Below are 22,901 nucleotides of genomic sequence, written 5' to 3'. Positions count from 1 at the left end.
GTCTCTGCCCTGGCAAGGTGCTTCCCACCCAGCTGGGAGATGGAAGCCTGAGGCAGCAGGTCTGCAGAAGCTACCCCTAAGGTCAAAAGCTCTGCTACAAGCTGGTTTTGACTCTACATTTTCAAAAAATGTGAAGCATTTTCAAGAATGTGGGAGGAAAACATTTTAGAAGTGCTCTAAGCCAAGTGTGGATGTGACTTAAGAAACCATGGGGTGTGGGTGAGAACCGTAAAAACGTCAGGGAAGGTTTTTCTAAAAGGAGGCGAGTTCAGAGCCACTCCTGCCCCACTTTTACTTTAAAACGCATTAGGGACAAGGAAGGCACCACGACTGCATCAATGAATGGAAGTTTCAGGGGCCTCAGAGAGCAATTTTTGTTTCGGTTGTTAGGCAAATGCTTGTTTGGTATGGTAAACTTCTTTTTCAAAGTTTAATAAAGCATATTTTTGAAAGAATTGCATATTTTAGGAAGGTAGTGAGATTGTGAGGAAGTCATCATAGCTAGGGATGTTTGTTTTGGTAAATGGGCTGTATGTGTTTTGATTATTTTAAATTTAACTTAATTCATATTTTTTTGCATGGGGTATCAGAAGTCATGATGAGAAGAGTGGAGTGAAATAGAAAAACTTAAAAAAAGTTCGTCTGACTTGCCATGCTATGCCATTCATTGGCCGTGGCTTTTAAAGGACAACCTTGACTTTGTGAAGTATTTTAATTACTTTTTAGGTTCTAATCTATTATGGTTCTTTGCAGATGGGAATAACGTCAAAATGAAAGGAACCAGTTGTTTCTCCAGAGGTGCACTGTGGGTGGTGGAGGGAGAACTCCTACCTTCAGAACAGACGCTATCACGAAAATGGATTCACAGTCCAGGCGCACGTCTGCTCCCGAGTCCAGTTTCTCCTTCAGCTCTTTGCACAACTTCACATTGGCGGACTGTCTGAAGATGCCTTTCGTGAGGGGTCCTTGTTGATTAAGGAAAAAAAGCATATCCTATGGGAAAGCAAAGGGGAAAAAGGCACTTAACAAATACCAGCAGTCTCTCTCTGCCAGAGGTGAGGGTGGACGAGGGGACGGCTCTGGGGATCCTACTGGATGGACTGCTAGAGGAATTAGTCAACTGATTTTTTGGTATCTCTAAATCTCTGTTGTTCTATTTATTCAACATCTAAAAACCATTTTACCTCAAACACTTGCTTTAAGGAGACTGTCTTGTTTCAATGACCCAAGGGACACTTTAAACTCAGATTTCTTTGCATTAGCGTCTCTGTCACCTGGTCTCTTCTATCTCACCACTCTCTCCCCATTACTCTCCAATACAAACTCTTTACCCAAATATGGAAATATTATTGTCAAACTCATTTTCCACTCGCTTATCTTTCTTTTAATGCATCTCCATACTTCATTCTACTTCCTGTCTTTACTTCCTTCTTTCCTTCCAGGAGGCTTTCTCCATCCCAGTCCATTCCGGCCATATTTCATATTTCGTTTTGCTTTCTTTCAAGCTGTACATCCTCTGCCTTCAGGGCAGGAAAAGAATGGGTGTTGGAGACAAACAACCCCTGGGATTTGAAACCTAATTATAGCACATATTTACTGTGTGATCCAGGATAAATTTAAGGCTTTAAAATAAATTTGTAAGGGAGGGATGATGACGATGATGATGATGATGATGATAACTACCCCCTAACTCTGTTGTGCAGAGGAATCGATAGAGTGGCTAGGCTAGTGTCTATCATTTACAGATGCGCAGTATACCATAAAATGCATACATCTAGTAGAGCACTTAGAAGACACTGGATACTCAATAAATGTTGCTTAACAATGGTCATTTGGAGATAAGACAAATGCAGTGGTTTTCATCTGATCCACTCCATACAGGTGAAAGATAACTAAATGCGAGAGGATGTACCTTTATACATAAATACTTGAAATACAAATAAAACACATGTAATATTTATAAAAAGCATATGATTGAATAGTCTGCTGCTAAAGGGATTAAAGGAGATTTTCAGAACAATGCAGAATTCAAGAAAGGAAGTGAGAGAAATGCACTCTATACCAAGCAAATTCTAATCTATTTGAGCAGTTTATGTGGCTCTTTTCTAAGACAAGGCGATTATGTCTAACGTACGATTCTGTTAATAGCTAATCAGATTTTTATTTTTTGAAGTAATAATAATAAATATTCTCAGCCAAAGCCATGGGTGTCTGTATTTCCATTTGGGTATAGATTTGCCTCTCAGAGCTCTCTCCTTCCCCAAATATCCCTTCCCATTGGTGTTCCAGGCTGGAATGAGACTTACCAAGACAGGTTTGGGCAGATTGTCATTCTCACAGATATTTGTCAGAGACACTCCAAAGAGCTGTCCTGTCATAGGAGAGGTTGGGGACATGGGCGAGTTATCCAGGTGAGTGCCAGAACCCCGCCAAAAGGCCCAATTGATGATAGATCTTCTCCTTTTAAATGTCTTCTGACCCGAATCTAAGGAAGAAGTGAGGTAGAAAAACCAGTTTAACTCACTTCACCTTATTTCTACAGTTTCTATTTTTATGTTACATTCATTACTATGACTCAAAGAGAAAAACTGCTTATAGGTATCCTTTGTTACTATTAATTCAATTTATGAAATTTCATTATACTATTTTATAAATTAAGAATCAAATGTTTGGGTTATTGTCCTACTTGTTTTTGGAACATCACTGGTTTGTTTCCATGAGATTTGGCACTGAATTCTCAAAGGTGAAAGAAAGGGTCCCTTATTTTACTGTAACAACTTAAAACAAAACAAAAAGTATTTATGTTTCATTCCAACATATAAAGATGAGAATAGGCACACAAAAAAGTTGGAGATATTAAATTAGACTACAATTAAATAGTGAGAGAGAGGAGGAGGAGGAGGAGGAGGAGGAGGAGGAGGACGATGAGGAGGAAGAGGAGAAGGAGGAGGAGGGGAAAAATGGATGGATGTGCACAGGAGGTGATAGTTACAAGAACAGTTCTTTAAGGATTCATTCAGACATTTCTGCTACTCTCTCTTGTCCTTTAGCCTCAACATCTACACACAATACCAATTATAAACTCTTAAAATAAAATTTTAAAACAAAACATTTTAAAAAGCCTACCTGAGGCACTAAAGAGGGACCAAAAGAAGGGACATACTAGAACTTGAGATAGAAGTTGACACTTTGGAGGAAGGGAATGGCATGGCCCTGGGTAAGTTTTCTATTCTTACAGCTTTTAGCCTGAAGACAGGCCCCAGGATGGTGGGGTGACTGAAATTTGGAGAGAAACCTGCACTCCCACTGGCTTGGAGAACTAGAGAATGGAAGGGAGGTTTCCACAGGAGCTGTAAGTCCTAGAAGGAGAAAACTAAATAGTGGGAGCCCCAAATGCTGTGCATAAATTCTGCCCAAATCTCTGCAGACCCAAAGCACCCAGGTGAGGGCAGATTCAAAACAGCTTGTAGTTAGGGCTGACCGAACTGAGATTGGAGGAGCCATAGTCCTCAGTGGCACCCACTCAGGTCTGACTCCATTTTCTCCAGAGGGAGGGTAAGGCAATTAGTCACTGAGCCCCTGCTGCATGGCCCTGACAGCCAACCACACTACCCAACCTGATGTCAACTACTCAACATTCCCGCTGGAGGAGATGAGCTTTTCAGGGAGGAGAGGGTCAGCAGTGTCATGAAATGTTTTATTTCCACAGAATGGCCAAATTTAAAGCAAATACCAAACCAATGCAAGTTGTGGGAGGATAAACCAAAAAGTGACATTTTACTGAATAGGCTCCAGACCACCACCCACCTTGCTTCCTCAGGACAGGTACACGCATCATCAAAGTGCACACAGCAGGTGTAAAGGCCTTTGGTTCTAGAGTTAGGAGCTCAGTTAGACTCCGGGCTCTGACACTAACCTGGGGGAAAGTTACTTAACCTCTCTTCTCTTAAAAATATTTATTGTTAAAAGTATTACATATGTCTCTCCCTTTCCCCCATTGACCTCTTCTAGCCTGCCCCCGCCCTCCGCCTCACAGGCTTATTGAGAGGCTTAAGTAGGATAATGCATGAAAAGAACTTTGGCATGAGTCACGGTGATCTTGATTAAAGCTGCTAAGACACCAATCTCCTCCCTACAAAGAGGACTTTCCCCCACATCCACTATCCATTTGGCTCTGATTACCCAGAGTGCTTTCTTCCTGCCTTGACATTCCCAACCGGTACCATCGTGAAAAAACAGACAAGGAAACCAAACCCATGCTTAAATCCTGGAGGGGGTTCCTATTTGCCCAGCAATTTCAATTTGTGCAAATGTTTGTTTAATACATATGTTTGCATATGTTGAGTAGTTGTACTCAGTGTAGTTTCCTCACATTTAACCTGGTTTCATTATTTCTAAAGTATCAGATTTATTTGCTTTTTAGCTTTCACACACTTCTGAGGAAGGATGCTTTAAATCATAAAGTTATATACCCAGCTATCCTATGAGTGCAGAGAGAGGATAAAGCAGAGATTGAGTCTTGTTCTGTATTAAAAATCTTTCAGCTGCAGCTATGCCTTTTGTTATGTATAACATTCATAGAGGTCATGTTACCTCTGGGGTGGAGAGGAAACAAATTTTATTAGAATTTACTTTCTTGAGGAGCTTTTAACACATAGCTCTTACTTTCTAAATGTCAAAGGCTGATGAAAATCATGCTATTGTTAAAAATATAAAGGTGTTGTGAATGTAGAGCAAACTAACTTCATGTAAGTCTAACTTTCCTAAACAATCCTGGAAAGCTTAGCTAGTGTTTCTTCATGCTTAAGTTAGGGAACTGAATACTAAACATTACAATTCTTAAAAATTTGTGCTTATAGAAAACAATAATCACAATAACAAAACCTTAATTAGAAATTATATTCTAGCCAAGTAACTCTCCAAATTAAAAATGTCCCCCTTCTCCCCCTTTCAGAGTATGAAATAATTACGGGACAATACTAGAATCATAGAGCAAACAGGTAGAAGAAAAACGTTGCATTCCATATTTTACCATCTACCATAAAAATTCAGGTCCATTATTCCTGGGTCTGAAGCACATGTGGCAGGTGAGCTTGCAGTGGGTGCAGGACTGGGAGTCCAGTTCAGCCTAGAACCTCAGGAGCTACGCCAGACCACTCCCCAATGATGCCACCTCCAACCCAGTTTTCAGCTTCACCCAAGTTTTCCCATAATAGGTGAGACCAAGCCACTCAATCTTCTGTATAACTTCTCTCTTCTATATACCGGACTAAGCCCTGCTATGAGTCCCAGGACTAAAGCAAGCTCACAGTGTAATGAGACATGTAAAGAAATCATTATAATGTAATTTTTATGTGTTACATTAGAGATGTAAGAACTGTTCTAGAGACACAGAGAAGGGGGCAACTACGTGTCCGAAGGAACGAAGATCTCCTGGAAGTGATTTGAGTTGGGTCTTAAAATCAGATCCCTAATGTTTATATCCTGAACCCCTAAGTGACACTAGAACTGTTTCACTGGGGACTAGCCACCCCAAAACTGAGTTACAGTGATCTAAGTCATAAGGGGTAGCCTTCTGAGAGGTCTACTGCTACTCTGTTTTCAGAATGATACTACACTATTTAGATTTCCCCACACTGAGGCAAAATTTGAACAACAGATTGGGGATAACTATGCTCACCTCTGGTTATTTTGGATAACAGATATTTTCCTTAAGCTAACTAGAGAAAGCCTACCTCAGAAATGGTGATACAAAGTTAAGTCTTTCTTCTAGCTGTGGCTTTTAGGATTCTTGACCTTGCTTATAGGTCAAATTAATTAAAATAAAATTGACAAGAGACCCAGAGAAGTAATTTGCAAAACATGGGTATAAAGGTATAAGAGTAAAATATTATTCTCCTCAGCTTAGTTATAAAGGCAATGTTCCCTCTGTATCTTTAATCAGTAACAATAGACTTATTAATAAGTTAATTCATTCAAAAATATTCTAGTTCTTATTTACGTATGTTAGGCACTATTCCAGGTGCTGGAAACATAGCAGTGAACAAAGCAGACCAAAAGCTCTCCCTTCATGGAGCGCACATTTTAGTGGATGGGAAACTACATCTCTATATTTCCCCTTCAAAATGGCCCACAGATGTGAGTATAAAACCTTAAATTTCAGAACTCATTTACCACTATGGGAGAACAGATGAATGGTTCAAATATAAAGTAAGTTTTTACAGCTGATATTGGCAAGATGCCTGATAAATTCAATAAAAAGTTGGGCAGTGATGTTGAGCATTTTTTCATGTGTCTACCAGCCATCTGTATGTTCTCTTTGGAAAAGTGTCTATTCAGGTCGTTTGCCCAATGGATTATCTTCCTTTTGTTGAGTTGTGTATGTTCTTCATATATTTTGGAAATTATCACCTGTATCATTGGCAAATATGTTCTCCCATACACTTGATTCCCTTTTCATTTTGTTGATTATTTATTTATTTATTTTGCTGTGCCAAAGCTGTTTAGTTTGATGTAGTCCCATTTGTTTATTTTTCCCTTTGTTTCTGTTGCCCTAGGAGATGTACTGTGAAAATTCTGCTATGTAAGATGTCTAAGATTTTGTTGTCTATGTCTTCTTCTAAGATTTTTATTGTTTCATGACTTACATTTAAGTCTTTTTTTCCATTTTGAGTTTATTCTTGTGTATGGTGTTAAGTAGTTTCACTTTTTTTGCATGTACCCTTTCAATTTTCACAACACATTTATTGAAGAGACTGTCTTTATTCCATTGTATGCTTTTGCCTCTTTTGTGAAATATTAATTGACAACAAAGGTGTGGGTTGATTTATGGAATCTCTGTTCTGTTCCATTGACCTATATGCCTATTCTTATGCCAGTCACAGTCTGTTTTGATTACAATGGCCTTGTAGTATGGTTTGATATCTGATTTTGTGATCCCTTCAACTTTGTTCATCCTAAGATTGCTGTAGTTATTTGGGGTCTTTTTTGGTTCCATATAAATTTCCAAAATGTTTGTTCTGGATCTGTGAAATATGCCATTGGTATTTTAATAAGAATTGCATTGAAACTATAGACTGCTTTTGGTAGTAAGGGCATGTTACTTCTTCTAATCCATGAACACAGTTTATGCTTCTACTTATTTGTATTTTCCTCAATTTCTTTCTTCAATGTCCTATAGTTTCCCAAGTACAGGTCTTTTATCTCCTTCGTTAAATTTATTCTTGGGTAGGGTACCTTATTTCTTGGTTGCAATAGTAAATAAGATTGTTTTCTTAGTTTCTCTTTCTAATAGTTCATTATTGGTATATAAAAATGCCATCTATTTCTGGATATTGATTTTGTATCCTGCTACTTTGTCAAATTAATTTACTAGATCTAGTATTTTTTTGTTGGAGTCTTTAGGGATTTCTCTGTACAATATCACGTCATCAGAGAATAATGACAGTTCTACTTCCTCCTTTCTAATTTGGATGCCTTTTATTTCTTGTTTTTGTCTGATTACTGCAGCTAGGACTGCCAGTACTATATTGAATAAGAGTGGTGAAAGTGGACTTCTCTGTCTTGTTCCTTATCTTAAGGGGATCACTTGTAGTTTTTGCCCATTGAGTCTCATGTTGGCTGTGTGTTTGTTATATATTGCCTTTATTACATTGAGATATGCTCCCACTATTCCCACTTTATTGTTTTTAGCATAAACGTGTGCTGAATTTTATCAATTGCTTTTTCTGTATCTATTAATATAATCACGTGATTTTATATTTCATTTTGTTTATGTGATGTTTCACATTTATTAACTTGCAAACATTGTATCAGCCTTGCATTCCTGAAATAAATCCTACTTGGTCATGGTGTATGATCTTTTTAATATACTGTTGTATCTGATTTGCTAATATTCTGTTGACGATTTTAGCATCTATGTTCATCAGAGATATTGGCCTATAATTCTCTTTCTTTGTAGTGTCTTTATCTGCTTTTGGAATTAGGATAATGCTGGAAAAATGCTCAATTATCAGAGAAATGCAAATTAAAACTACAATGAGATATACTTCACAGCTCCCAGGATTGCTACTATCAATAAATCAACAAACAACTAGTGCTGGTGAGGATGTGGAGAAAAGGGAACCCTTGTGCACTCTTGGTGGGAATGCAGACTGGAGCAGCCACTGTGGAAAACAGTATGGAGTTTCCTCAAAAAATAAAAAATGGAACAGCCTTTTGAACTAGAGATTGCACTTCTGGAAATATATCCTAAGAATCCCCAAACACCAATCAGAAAGAATATATGCACTCCTATGTTTATAGCAGTGTTATTTACAATAGCTAAAATCTGGAAACAGCCCAAGTGCCCATCAGTAGATGAGTGGATAAAAAAGCTGTGGCCCATTTTACACAATGGAATGCTACACGGCTATAAAAAAGAAGCAACTCTTTTGAGACAGCATGGATAGACTTTATGCTAAGTGAAATAAGCCAGGGAGAGAAAGACAAATATCATATGATCTCACTTATATGTGGAATCTAATAAACTAACGAATAAAATATAACCAGCGGCATGGATACATGGGACAGACTGGTAGCTGTCAGAGGGATTTGGGCGGGGGGGTGGGTACTGGATGAAAGAAGGTGAAGAGATTAGCCAAAGAACATATATGCATAGCCAATGGACACAGACAACAATGTGGTGCTGGCCAGAGAGATGGGGAATGGAGGCTGGATAGAGGTGGGTAAAGGAATGGGAAAATGGGGGACATCTGTAATAGTGTCAACAATAAAAATAGTTAAAAAGAGATAAAGTTGGATGTTCATGTGTGGGGAGCTGTATATAAAATAGCTGCCACTGTTCATTGGTCCCCCAGTTGGTAGGGAAGGCAGTTACAGAAACTCAGCATTGATTTTCTGCTGTCTCATTCACACTTTTTTCATATCCTTTTTCTTCTACTTCTTATATAATCTTACCTTCAGATTGATTTGAGGGCTTCAAGCTCAAACTTGGGTTAAGGTTAAGTGACAGTCCTATGCTGAACATCACTATCATTCTTTATGATGGGGATTATAAGAGATGGCTATGTGACTGGGAATTCAGATTAGATGAAGGGGAGATTTCTGTGGAAATCACTTAGTCTCGAATACTCATCAGTACCAAATCCACGTAGGGCATCAGAGTCTCCTGGCCGTCATCATGGACAGCCTCCTTTTTTATAATAAGACTATTTAGGGGAACGCACAATGCAATGTGTTACAGTACAAAGGAGGCACTGAGGCACCTGCAGCACTGCCTCCTGCCTCTGGCTCTATAGTGGGCATGAGGTTAAAGGGGAAAGAATAGTGACGACAGAAGGAACTACTGGTTCTAAGTTAGTCATACACCTACTGCTGATTTTTAAAATATCTTCAAAACATTCCCTTCAAAAACACTTAGCAAATTCAAATGAAAAAATGCCTCATCTGGCTGAAGTCTGGGTCTTTGCCTTTGTGCAAACTTTGTTTTCAGGAATAAAAACTTTCACTGATAAAAGGCTCAATGAAGGAAGAGCAGCGACTCACCGCTCAGCTGCTGGGCCGCAGCCAGGCGGCTGGGCTTCAGGGTGAACTGGCACTGCATCTCCCGGGGCAGCTGCTCCATGAGGAAGGGCTCCTGGAGGCTGGAAGGGTTGGTGGAGTCCTTTGCCTCCTGTGTCAGGAGGGCAGTGTCTCGAAGATGGCTCATTTTGATTCCGTAGGGATACTCATGCCCTGCACAAAGGAAGATCTAAATGTGGACCTTATGCTGACTGGTGCTCCGAGCACGTGTGCTACATACTGGAATGGACTGCACTTTGCCCCTGGGACTTCTGGTATAAAGAGTCCTTTTGTTGACTGAATGATCACCATGCACATTCTTACAGCTGGAGACCACTGCATAATGCAGGTGGCCCTACCAAAGTAGTGCTAAGGGGTTGGGGGAGGGGGGAAAAAGCTAATCTTTAAAGAGTATTTTACTTGGAATGCACCGATTGGTGTGTGAGTTGCACAATGTTGATGCTTCCTATGTTTCCATCTAAGAACATTTAAAGGTATTCCAGTTTTTCATTGATGCTAACTATATCTATAAATCTTCAGCAAATCCTTGATCTCTCTCACCCTCAAATCCATAGCTTAATATACTTGTCTTACCCACACACAGTATTATAAGGATCAAATAAGTAAACTTCAGTGGTTAATATAACATAAATAATAAGGGAAAAATACTATGTGTTTCAAGCATCACTCATTACTATTATTCAACGTGAGATGTCTCTCTGAAAAAGACATTTCATTACTTTTTATTAGTTATACAATCAGTTACTCAAGAGCAACAGCACAGGTTTGTTTGGTTCATGCTTCCCTCCCACTGCTGCTGTCTGGGCTTGGTGTTCATAGGCAACAATCAGAAGGGAGACTGCAGGGCATTAGAAACAGAAACAAGATGCAAAAAAAGAACCTGTAAACTAGAAAAACTAAACCCTGGACATCTGGCTGAAGTATGAGTTTTTGCTCTTTAGTACTCTCAGTAATTGCATTTTGTTAACATAATCCTCAAATACCACTGTGCTGTAGATTCAGTCTCTTTGAAGTACGGAGAGTAAGTTCTCTTCTATTCCTGATTTATCACTGAATGTGACTCAGTGAACACTTCCTTTCCCTTTGTATCTGGCATGGGCATACAGTGTCAATATTCCATTAATATCATGGGCTCCAGGGATTAAAACAAACTCAGATTAGCTGAATCTACACTAGAGGTTTGCAAGGCACATTAAAATAGATGAAGAACTGCTGTTAAATAAGAATCACATCCTACGTTCCATGGTTTTTTAGCAAGAGTTAGGGATAAAGCTTGAAGCTGTTTTAAGCTTGAAAGCTACCATTTACGTGGTATTTAATAAAATATATTAATTTAATTAAAACTAATTTTAAGTAATTATTTTATTTTTAAGCACAACTTTGTAATTGTTACTCAATGACTTTTTAAAAAATGATAACATTAAAAAAGAATCAGGAAATGATTACTTTATTTTCTCTCTGAAAATAATCTAAAACATTTGTAGAAGAGTTTGATTTAGTAGAAAAGTTGGATTTTAGATTATACAGGTCACTTGAAACATTTGAATTACACAATAGTTACCTCACAGGTAAATGAAAGAATTATATGAGATAATGCAAATGATGTTTTGAAAAATGGCTGACAGAAAGTAAGCATTTAAAAATTAAAAGAAATCATCATCATCATCATCATCATCATCACTGTAATAGTCTCAAGATCTGTTACATATACTGTCCCTTATTTTAATTGCTCAATTTGTTAACCACATTGAATGAACTTAACTGATAAAATTTTTTTTAGTTAAATGATTTAAATAAGGTGAGGTGAACTATTTACCAATAATTCCTCAAAACAAACACAGAAATTTGGTTAGAGAAATAGCAACTGTAAGTATTAGGTAGCTGGTAAGCCAGTGAAGATTCTTTGGAATCTAAATAGGCTAATCTCATTTTCTTTATGACATCTAGTCAAGTTCTGTGAGATTAAGAGGCATGATTGGGTTCTGGATGGTCTTCTACAGAGCAACTTAATAGGTAGGAAAGTGAGTAGGAAATTTAAGAATCAAATGTAAAAACAAAAATATAGGAGAAAAGTAATACTAATACATATTGCTTTCTTGTAGAAAATAAAAAGTTTTGGCAAGATAGCGCTGTAAAGTAAAAGAATAGAGAAAAATTTACACCTCTCTTCCTTACTATACTATTAGCTGCTTGAGTGAAGAGATATTATTTGTCTAGCACATAGAAAATGCTGGATAGATATTTATTAAAAGAATAAATGAATTTTATATGATATTTAATAGTATTCAAATTTTAGATCATATGACCAGATCCCTGAGACATTTAGGATTATAATTAAAACACAATCAATTCTATCTATCCTATCTTAGATCTTCACAGGAACTTACCAATAAGTGGATACGGTGCCTCTTCTTTGCCAGAATTGACCCATAACTGGTAATCTCTGTCAGAGCCCTTAGAAATAAAAGAATTAACAATTCTTCTTTTAAGTCTGGTGATTAAATGAAGACACATTTTTTTGGCATTTTTATGTTTTGCAACAAAAAATGGAAACGATATAAATACCTTCAGATTCATGGGAATGATTATAGTTTTTGAAGAAGACAGTGCTAATTCCTACAATCCTTCTCCCCTCTCTCCAATCTCCAACAAAGTATTCAGGAATCCTGCCCTCTTTTCCTAGCAATGGCTCAGAATCCAAGAGCTGCAACGGAATCAGAACCTCACTCTTATGGGCAGCCCACAGAAGGTGCAGTCCCAAAGGAAGAGAAACTTCCTGGTTTTCTAAAAGACTAAGGTCTTCTTTAGAGTCCTGGCTTCAGCTATGACGCCTCAGAGAATATTTGATTTAATCTCCAAAATGCCCCTAAAAAGACAACCTTGTCATCCAGGAAGCCACAGACACTGTTGTGTCATGATGAAAAACTAAAATTCTCAAAGGCTGACCACGAGCTCAGTGCTTCTGAGCAGAAGACTGACCAAGAGGCTTTGAGGCGATAGGGAGCTGGCACAATCTACACTGGCTTTGTTTTGGGCAAGCAAATTCAGTTCTGGGGACAGAGAGGACAAGAATTCTGCCTAGAGGATGGACCCAGTGATGGGAAACAATGCAATTGTTCACTAGCAGAATTATAACCGAACTTCAAAGGAATAACACTAAATGATACAAACTGTGCTGTATCCTTTAGAAGAAGAAAAAAGCAAAAATGTTTAAAATGAAGCCAGAAAAGATTAGCAATACTAATATTCCTGCCTTTATCTTCTGATTAAAAATCATGGCCCTGCTCTGGCCTGATGGCTCAGTTGGTTGGAGCAACATCCTGTACATTAAAAGGCTGCAGGTTAAAAAAAAAAAAAGGTAGTGGGTTTGACTCTTGGTCAGGGCACATACTTAGGTTGTGGGTCCAACTGATGTTTCTTTCTCTCTAAAATTAATAAAAACCATGTCCTCTGGTGATAAAAAAATTATGACCCTGACCTTATAATGAAGGTTAGTGGCTATGGAGAATATACACCCTTTCCCTTCCCCCAGCCTATTTTTCATTTTTTTCCTCACCCCATAGTCAAGAAATTTTATCGTGAATAGAAAGAGAAATTTAATAAAAATCCTTTCTTCTTTGGGTAATGTCTGAAAAACACTGTAATCTTTTAGAAGTGTAAAAATTATTATACCAAATGGAAACACTTTTGGTCTGAGGAGATGGATCACTTTATCCAAAGGAAAAGCATAAATAAGAAAATGAGTCATGTCTTAATTAATCCTTTCATTCCCCTTAAATTCATTCTCTTCCAAATCATAATTCTATAAGCTTAGCAGTCAATGCAGAAGTGCATTCTTTACTCAATGCATATAAACTTAATGGGGTGAGGTGATATGGAGGAGGGAATAGGGGGAATAAATGGCGATGGGCAGAGACTTGACTTGGGGTGATGAACACAAGATATAGTGTACAAATGAAAAAAATATAATTAGATTTACCACATATTATTACATTTAATGAAAATAAATCAGATTTCTTATCATAAGTTTTGGTAGTCCTGAGTTTTTAAAGGCTTACTATGGCATTATGTAAAAGCAAATCTATAATATAATTAATAAGACTATGGCACACAGTGACCATATTACATATGTCACCTCACAGTAACACTGTGTTTTCACAGAGGACCTCACTCAAGAAATGGTGCTGGTCAAGCGCATCCTTTAGTTTCCGTTCTTCTGAAAGTCACTCCCTTTAATAAGAGTATCCACTGAATGGTGTTTATATACTGGTAGGGAGGAGATGAGGAGAATTTTCCAATTCTTTTCCCCCTACCTCATCCTCAAATATTCCAATCTGCACCATTAGTCAAAATGTGTCTTTGCCCAATAAATCAGAAAGAAGCTAAAAGCAAAATAGGGGGAAATGTGGCATGCAGACAAAAGCTCGTTAAATTCATGATCTAATTCAAAGCTTGTTTTTAAATTTACCAGTTCATTAGAGGTACCAGCCATCTCGTCCTTTGGACCTGCAGGTTTCTAGCTATGTGTTCTTTATGTAAAAATTCTACTACACAGCAAATCCTTCAGAATTCTTCACCCTAAGACTTACTGATTCTTGGGATAATAAGATTACTAGGTAAGGGAAAAGAACCAGGAGAAGATATGGGGAAAGAATAGTCAGATAGTGACAAGTGGGAAAGGAGAAAGAGGTTGAAATTTTCTTATTAAGAATCTTATACCCCAAAACTCTCCAACTGTCTATGTATATAGCATATGCAATATAATACATATTATTTTATTAGCACTCTAAAATTAGTGTAAAATCTTATGCTTTTCAGTGTGCACAGGTTTTAAAATAGGAGTAGAAGAATAGCACCCAATATTAAGCTAATATTAAAGCTTTACTGTCCTTATTTTCCACATTTTTGGGGACAAAGTATGACTTTTGTATCTCTAGCAATCAGCTGTCTTATGATGAGAGAGATGATATCTACATGAACACTAGGCTTCAAAGTTTGTTGATTAGGTTATCCAGTAGAGTGACTTACAGTTATCCCTAGCATTGGGAGAGACATGTTGATAACTTCATTCGCTGTGTCTGAATTCGTTATTGTTATAGTTTTAGACTGTAGAAAAAGATAAAGAATACAGCTATAAATAAAGGACTTAAAAACATGAGAACAAATAATTATTGTCAAATGATTATTTCAAGGCAAATCTTGATTTCCAGCGTTGACAGAGTAAAGCACATGACTTAATCAGAAAACAACTCTTGCTTATAATTTACTTGCATTCCATTATATATTATGCCTTTAATAAAACATCTATTTATCTTAAGATAAAGAATATGTGGCTCACAAATCTAAGAGTGTAAGCAAGAAAGAAACAGAGTAAATGTATTTCAGAGAAAGTATATGGACCATCCTCCCAACCAAAAAGAATCAGTGAAGTTGGGCCCCTGTATTTCCATAATGCAAAGTGTTATAAAAGAGGGAGAGAGCTGGATCACTTTCTATTTCTTCCTGAGTACTGTTTTCATAGTGTGGATTTTATTTATTTGCATGGTAAATAGTCAGTTTAGGTAAAATCAGAAAAATAACTGTTTATTAAAGACATTTACAGTTTAGAATTTTTAAAAACCATTATTATTGAGCACTTGCTATATATATGTCAGGCATTGTGGCTATTGAGATTTTCATTGTTGCAATCTGTAGAGGCCTTAAAACCAATGAGACTAGCAGAGAGGACTGAAATTTTAGAAAGCTTAATTTTGTTACCAACTCTGCCTTTGAACAGGTTTATCTATAATAGCTCTGTGCTAAACTAATTGAGAAACTACTACTTAAAAACAGAAAGACAGTTTGCAACAAACAAGAAGAGTAACAAGATTCTGAGATAGCTATAGTGTTAACTGAATTCCATGACATTAAGACAATTTAATACTATATAAAAAGAAATATTTACTATTTTAATGGTCAGATAAATCAGGAATTAAGGCAGTGTTCCTCTATGAATCACGACATGACAAATTGCCTCTTAAGTTTGTTTTTTTGTTGATTTCAAATTGTGCTCCACGTAGGTCCTAGGATTATGCAAATGTGCTTCAGAATCTAACAGGGAGGGCTCAGAGATCCCAACCCAGTGTTTGTCTTTGACCAGAGTGGCAAAGATGTTTTATATATTGGGCTTTAACTTGAGATATAATTTCATGAAAGGCTTCTTTTTTTAAAAAAAAAGTTTGTAAATCCTTCCATTTAATTTAAAGAAACTCTTATGAAGTGAGGAATCTATCCTGAAATACTAATAATTACTCCCAAGGTGGCTGGTTTCTAAGAGAATTCTTCTCAATATTAGGCACATATGTTCAAGACAGTAATTATAGGATGCGTATTTTTCTGTGCATGCCTTTCTGGTAGACAAAACAAATGAATCGCACCAGATAGTGCTCTCTGGCTAGTAAACAAAAACAACAGACAAAACTGAAAACCTGGCTATGTTTTTCCACATCAGCAGAATTCACTGACTGGTTATATAACTAAAGGCGAAGGATAAAGAATGCTTCCCATACACGCACTCCTCGTTGGGGGAATCTCTCTAGGAGCAGGGCTCCCTGAAAGGAGACCCCTGCCAGGAAGCAACCTCAGACAGCAAAGGAGTGTGTGTCATATCCCTGATTTAACCGGGGCATTAGTGATGAAGCCTCAGCACCCAGACACCTTGCGTGTCTTCTCTTCCAAATGACAGTGACCACCAGTCCTTTCTCAAGCACACTTTTCCATACACTGAAAGGGTTAAAAAAAAAAGTTCAAGGGATTTTCCAAGAAAATCCTGAATGTAAGCAATTGCCACAACTGAATCAAAACCAGAAGAAAAAGAGTGATGGTTTTATATATTTATTTATTTTTTGCTATTTTGCTATAGGAGATCTCTGTAGTCTTTATACATAAAAATCTGAGTATTTCCCTCAAGCAGTAACACCTAGCACTCAGGTCAGAACATTTACATAACTTTTGCTCTTGTCCCAAACACAACTGTTTGTATTACATATTTTTCCACACACAAAATGATTCTGTGTGATCTAGAGCTGCTGTGAAGTATGGCAAGTTACCATTTTGTTCATCATTGATAACGTCTTAACATGTGTACTATGCTGCAGTCTTCAAATTACACATAATAACTAGAATTAACTAGACTTAGTTTTTATTTGACCAATATGATAAAAACTGTGTGATAGAAATGTGCTGATCCCTAAAAAATGTCACCTTTCCCAGCTCACCCACTTACTGACCTGAGGGAGTCAATCTCCCTAAAAACCTAAAATATGAAGAACTTTTCAAAACCACTTTCTACTTAAGTAATGATAAGCTGCAAAAAATTCCTTAATACTAATAGGAAATGGCTCCTTGTGGAAATGGCTTTAGTACAAGCCTCTGCAGATGCCATTGAAAGGATACAGAGAAACATGAATGCAGAGGGAAGACAGACATCTGACAAGCAATATTCCCTCCAAGTGTAAGTGTTAAATACCAAAGTTACTATGAATTTCTCTTGCTTCATTTTCTATAAGGTTTACTTTTCATGTATATAAAGGCACATACATACCCAGGAAAATGTGTTTGCCACAGTGGTATTTCTAAATGCCTACCTTGCTTAGCACATATACAGTCTGCCTGCCTGCCTGCCTGTTTCTTTTTTTGGCATGGTGTTCTGCCTTATGCAGGGACTTGGAATTTAATTTCTGGCTTATAAACACTTACATAGGCACAATTCCCAATGTCCTTGGCGAAGATTTTGAGGGGAATGCTCTTCGGATAGTCCTTCTCTTTCTCTAGAGTGATGTATCTAATCAAATGCAACAACAACCCAAAACAACACTGAGTCAGATGGATTTTGCTAAATAGCTTATTTTAAAATCAATCTATTTTGCTAATATTTTCAATATACTTATATGGTATTTTTTAAAAGACAGATGGAAAGACTCAGCAAACTCAGATTACATTATGGGTTGGAAGAGAAAAAATTCTCAGGACATTAGGCATGGGCACAAAAAAGAACAGGAGATCCATTTCCAGTGTGAGGTTTGAGAAGCACAGTCAGGTTTAGGTGTCTCTGGGTGATATTTTATCCTCAAAGATTCCCTACCTTCTCTGGACAGGCCCAGCACCTTACTTATGTATAGAAAAACACAGAATCGTTTACTAGACCAAAGCAATGGTCTTTCACTTCTCATTTAGCTCTCCAGGAGAGGGTAAATCTTGGTTATCCCATTGCTTGGGAAGGGAGAGAGGAAAGAATGGAGGGAAGAACTATAGGAATATGAGATGAACCTAACTTGATCACTTTAGTCTGTACGGTCAAAGGTAGGAATAATGATTGATTTTAAGGTGCTCAGCAGAAAACCCTCCATATATGAAAACTTAATGCATGCTCTAAGGGAACTGTTAGCTCCAAATGGTAGGCTGGGGACAGGAAAAGAGATGGAAAACATTACTAATTTTTGTCTAAAATAAGTAACCAGACTCAATGTTCTTCCTAGAAAGAAATACATGTCATGAGAAAACATTATTTATAGTATGTAGTAGCTAGTGCACAGTCTAAATAACAACTTATTTTGAGGACAAATGAACAATTTCTACTAAGGGAAAGGGGAAGAGTTTGGGGTCTTTGCAGAGATGAATTTAATTCATTTAATTATGTTAAAGATTAAAAATATGTATACTGAAAAAATACCTTTGAAGGAGAGAGAGCCATTTGTCCTTCAGTTCTGGGGAACTGCAAATAAAATGGGATAAAAAATTAAACCTCATAAAATACTTAAGCTAACATATTTAAGTCAATGAACTATCCACAGCCTGCTGTTACTGACATAGCTGCAAACGACTGCAACATTGCCTCTGAAGTGAAACTCCCTGTTAGGAAAAACTGTACAGTTAAGTGCAGTTTTATGAAAACCTCCTGGACCCAAGAAAGACCAATTTCCTTACTTTATGACTCTTCTACAAGTGGTGCTCTTATAGTGGAAAGAGCACTTGATTTAAAATCCAAGCATCTGATTTCAAGGATATACGTAAACTATATGGTGATGGGCAAATCACATAACATCTCTAAGCTTCAGTTTCCACATCTGTGAAACAGGGCTAATTATCTCAGAGTGCCTGGTAATGATAAGTGCCATACAAACAGAATGTATGCTTAACTTGAGATTAAAGAGATTAAACAGAAATTTGGCATACCAATAGCCAAGAAAACAGTTTGTTGCCAGGAAAAGCAGCATTTATTTCTTCATACATATAGTAGAATTGTAATTTAGTAAATAAATACATCTAAAACTTTTCTTCTATTTATTTTTCTTTAAATAATTTTTTATTTTTCAATTACAGTTGATGTATAATATTATATTAGTTTCAGGTGTACATCCCAGTGATTAGACATTTATATAACTTATGATCACCTAGATAAATCTAGTACCCATCTGATACCATGCATAGTTATTACAATATTTTGAATATATTCCCTATGCTATGCTTACATGATTATTCTGTAACTACCAATTTGTACTTCTTAATCCCTCCACTTTTTTCAATCATCCCCCAATTCCCCTCCTGTTTGGTAACTGTGAAAATATTCTCTGTATTGGTGAGTCTGCTGTTCTGTTTGTTCATTTATTTTGTTTTATAGATTCACATGTAAGTGAAATCATACTGCATTTTTCTTTCTCTGACTTATTTCACTCAGACAATATTCCTAGGTCTATCCATGTTGCTGCAGATTTCATTTTTTTTAATGGCTAAGTCATATTCCATTGTATCATATATGCATTACTTATTTTTATATATTTATCTATTAATAAATACTTAGGTTGCTTCCATATCGTGGCTTTTGTAAATACTGCTGCAACCTACATATAAATGTATGTATATGTCTTTTTAATTCATGTTTTGTGAAATTGCTGGTCTTTCTTTGTCTCTTGCTATATCCTTTATTTTGGTAGATATATTGTCTGGTGTATTGCTATCCTGGCTTTTTTTTCATTTTCATCTCATGAAATATTTTTCTCTATTCTTTTTAGTTTGTGTGTCTTTTAATCAGAAGTGTCAGCATATGTAATAAAGGTCTTGTTTTGCTATTTATTCAGCCGCCGTATATATTTTGATTGGAACATTCGATCCATTTGCATTTAAAATAATTGTTGATAGATATATATTTATTGCCATTTTATTATTCATATTTTTGAGCTCCTCCTCCTCTTCTTCTTGATCCTTGAACATTTGTTGTAATACTGGTTTGGTGGTGATGAATTCCTTTAGCTTTTTCTTGTTTGGGAAACTCTTTATCTGTCTTTAGATTCTAAATGATAGCTTGTCTGGGTAGAATAATCTTGGTTGTAGGTCCTTGCTTTTCATCCCTTTGATTATTTCATGCCACTCCCTTCTGGCCTGTAAAGTTTCTGTTGAGAAATCACCTGACAGTCTTATAGCTGCTCCCTTGTAGGTAACTAATTGCTTTTCTCTTGCTGCTTTTAAGATTTTCTTTGCCGTTAATCTTTGGCATTTTAATTATGATGTGTCTTAGTGTGGGCCTCTTTGGGTTCATCTTCTTTGGGAGTCTCTGTGCTTCCTGGACTTGTATGATTATTTTCTTCACCAGCTTAAGGAAATTTCCCATCATTATTTTTCCAAATAGGTAATAAATTCCTTGTTCTCTTTCTTCTGGCAACGCCATGATGTGAAGCTTGGTATTCTTGAAGTTAACTCAGATGCTTCTGAAACTACCCTCATTTTTATGTATTCTTTTTTCTTTGTGTTGTTCTGATTGGGTGTTTTCTTCTTCCTTATTTTCCAAATCGCTGATTTGGTCCTCTCCTTCATCTACTCTACTGGTGATTCCCTGTAACTTATTCTTCATTTCATAGTGTATCCTTCATTTTTGACTGATTCTTTTTTATGGTTTCATATCTCTCATTGCTTCAATTCATTGTTAGATCATCCATCTTACTAATAAGCACAATTAAGTGTTTTATACTTGCTGGGTATTTTTTTTGGGGCAACATTGCATGTTCTCTTGTCTGTCTTCCTTTTTCAAATCCAGTTTCAAACTCTCCTTTCCTGGCAGAGATGATCAATACAACCAAATCAGCTTGAGAAGCACCACAACCCATATCTGGGACAAAACACTTGTGGCCAGGGGCATCTAGAATTGTGAAATGCTTCTTTTTAGTTTCAAAATAGGCATGACCCACTTCTACTGCTTTACCCTTGTCTCCTTCCTCCTGAGTTGTGTCTAAGGTCCAAGACAAGTACCATCTTTCTCTGTTTTTTTTTTCTCTTTAGTTTCTCTTTCATAGTTCTCAAGTGTCCTTTTGTCAACCATTCTAGTTAAATACATTATCTGTCCTCTAACGGTTGACTTGCCAGCATCTATGTCTCCAATGAATACTACATATACATGTTCTTTTTAGGAGCACCTGTGATTGCAACCACAGACTTAGGTTTTTGTATTTCCTCTTCCTTCTCCATCATTTCTTGGGTATTTCCTTGGGGCCTCCCATCTCCCAAGGAACCACCCCCCCTGACTCTGCTTCACAGATTTCTTCTTTGTGCTCCCACGATTCTTCTGGGGACATTTCTGTCTCTCCATTTTCTATAACAAGTTCTAGAAGTTCCATGCTAACAGCTGAATTTGAACCTTCACACAATTGCTGTTCTTCTTGCGAAGGTTCCACAGGTGCTGAGGGGCCTCCTTCAGCTGCTGGCTCTGTGGTTGTTGTTGGAGGCCACCAGCTGTGGGTGGCAGAAGCTGAGCCCGGCTGCAGGACGGCAGGAATCAGCTGGGTGGATGTTGGCATGAAGGGTTTGGCGTTGACATGGAGTTGCTGGCTGAAGGCCCTGCTGAGGTGTTTACACTGGGCCCTGACTGCCAAGGGGCCATGGGCCCCGCATGGGCCTGGCCTGGGGGCTTCCAAGTCCACCTGGTCCCAGCAGTTGGTGTCCAGTCGCTGTGATTGCTGCTGCTCAGAATGCTGCAGTGCTACCACTGCCTCGATTTACAATGGGGTGTGTGGTGTGGTGAGGAGAGGGCGGGGAATGGAGGGGGGTGACCAGCAAGGAGCAGGCCTTCGTGGTAGAAGGGCAGGGCTAGCGACACCATCACCGTGTGTCATGGTGGCAGCGCCAGTCCCGACTCTGCCCTCACAGTGAAGGCGCTGCTCAACCCGCCTTGGGTGTGCATAGAAAACTTAACTACCATAATCTTTTGAGTAACATCAGTTCATTTACAACTAAAGTAGTATTGATTAATAATTTATTTGAAGTCCTAAAGTTAAAAACAAGTTAAAGTTTATTTCTGTATGGTCTTGATATTCACTAGCTTTTAAAATCTTATTTTTAAACTTTTTAAAGAACTTGGAAGCCCTAGTTATTTTCTTGTTACAGAAAAATATATTTAACAAATATTTGTAATTTGTTTCTAACTTTGTTGCTTAGAAATTTTCTCATGGCCATCTCCCAGGAATGGTCATCAGGAAGTATATTACATCTTTTACCAGTGACCATGCAGTTTTCATCTTCCACAATTCCTTAAGACCTTTTGATGTATTCTCCTTTCCTAAACAGCAGATTTTTTTCACAACACTTAAAAAGAAAATTGCCCCTTTAAAAATCAGTATTTTTTTTTTAACTTTTAACTTTTTATTGACACATAAAATACATAGAGAAAACTGAACAATGCTCAAATGCACAACTTGAGAAGAATTTTTACACAGGGAACACACCCATGTGGCCAGCACCCAGACTGAGAGACAGACAACCACCTGGGAAGGTCTGATGTGCTCCTTTTCAGGCACTAGCCCCCACTGTCCTGGCAGAACACGATAGTTTTGTTGTTTGGTACTTTGCATAAATGTAACCATGCAGTATGCACTATTTTGTGTCTGGCTTCTTTCATTCAACATCAAGTTTGTGAGACGTACACATATTATTGCCTGTGGTTTTAGATACCACAGGCTAGTTCAGATACCATATATATATATATATATATATATATATATATATATATATATATATATATATATACACCATATAAGGTTCCATCGTTTGAATGTATGAAATATGTAAGGTTAATTTATTAAGATTGAGTTGTGTATTTTCCATTCTTCTTAAAATAAGTTTTAGGGAAACTCCTCGATTAAAGATGTCATGTAGTCCCACCCCCTCACTCGAAATTGCTTCCTTTCACCTATAACTCTAAGGAGATTAAGCAATTGAAAATGATAATATCTAGAGAAATCATCATGGAAAAGAAGATATGGAGAAAATGATAAAAACACACGTTTCTTCCAAAT

General features: G+C 37.3%; 1 protein-coding gene across 3 annotated transcripts in view; it reads right to left on the bottom strand.

Moving 5' to 3' along the window:
* Positions 1–22,901, bottom strand: part of ARHGAP20 (Rho GTPase activating protein 20) — a 93,468-nt gene that overhangs the window by 13,157 nt on the left and 57,410 nt on the right. Inside the window, exons 5-11 of one of the 3 annotated variants that reach the window (XM_079787755.1) lie at positions 18,293–18,334; positions 17,320–17,404; positions 14,611–14,688; positions 11,970–12,036; positions 9,547–9,735; positions 2,307–2,485; positions 832–993 (exon numbers count right to left, since the gene is read on the bottom strand). In XM_079787755.1, the coding sequence (XP_079643881.1) occupies positions 832–993; positions 2,307–2,485; positions 9,547–9,735; positions 11,970–12,036; positions 14,611–14,688; positions 17,320–17,404; positions 18,293–18,334 (802 nt within the window). The remainder of the gene's footprint in view (positions 1–831; positions 994–2,306; positions 2,486–9,546; positions 9,736–11,969; positions 12,037–14,610; positions 14,689–17,319; positions 17,405–18,292; positions 18,335–22,901) is intronic. The other 2 variants (XM_079787756.1, XM_079787757.1) reach the window with 2 other exon arrangements.

This window comes from Cnephaeus nilssonii (assembly GCF_951640355.1).
Source record: "Cnephaeus nilssonii genome assembly, chromosome: 13".
Taxonomy (NCBI): Eukaryota; Metazoa; Chordata; class Mammalia; order Chiroptera; family Vespertilionidae; genus Cnephaeus; species Cnephaeus nilssonii.
This window is presented reverse-complemented; position numbering and strand designations above follow the sequence as displayed.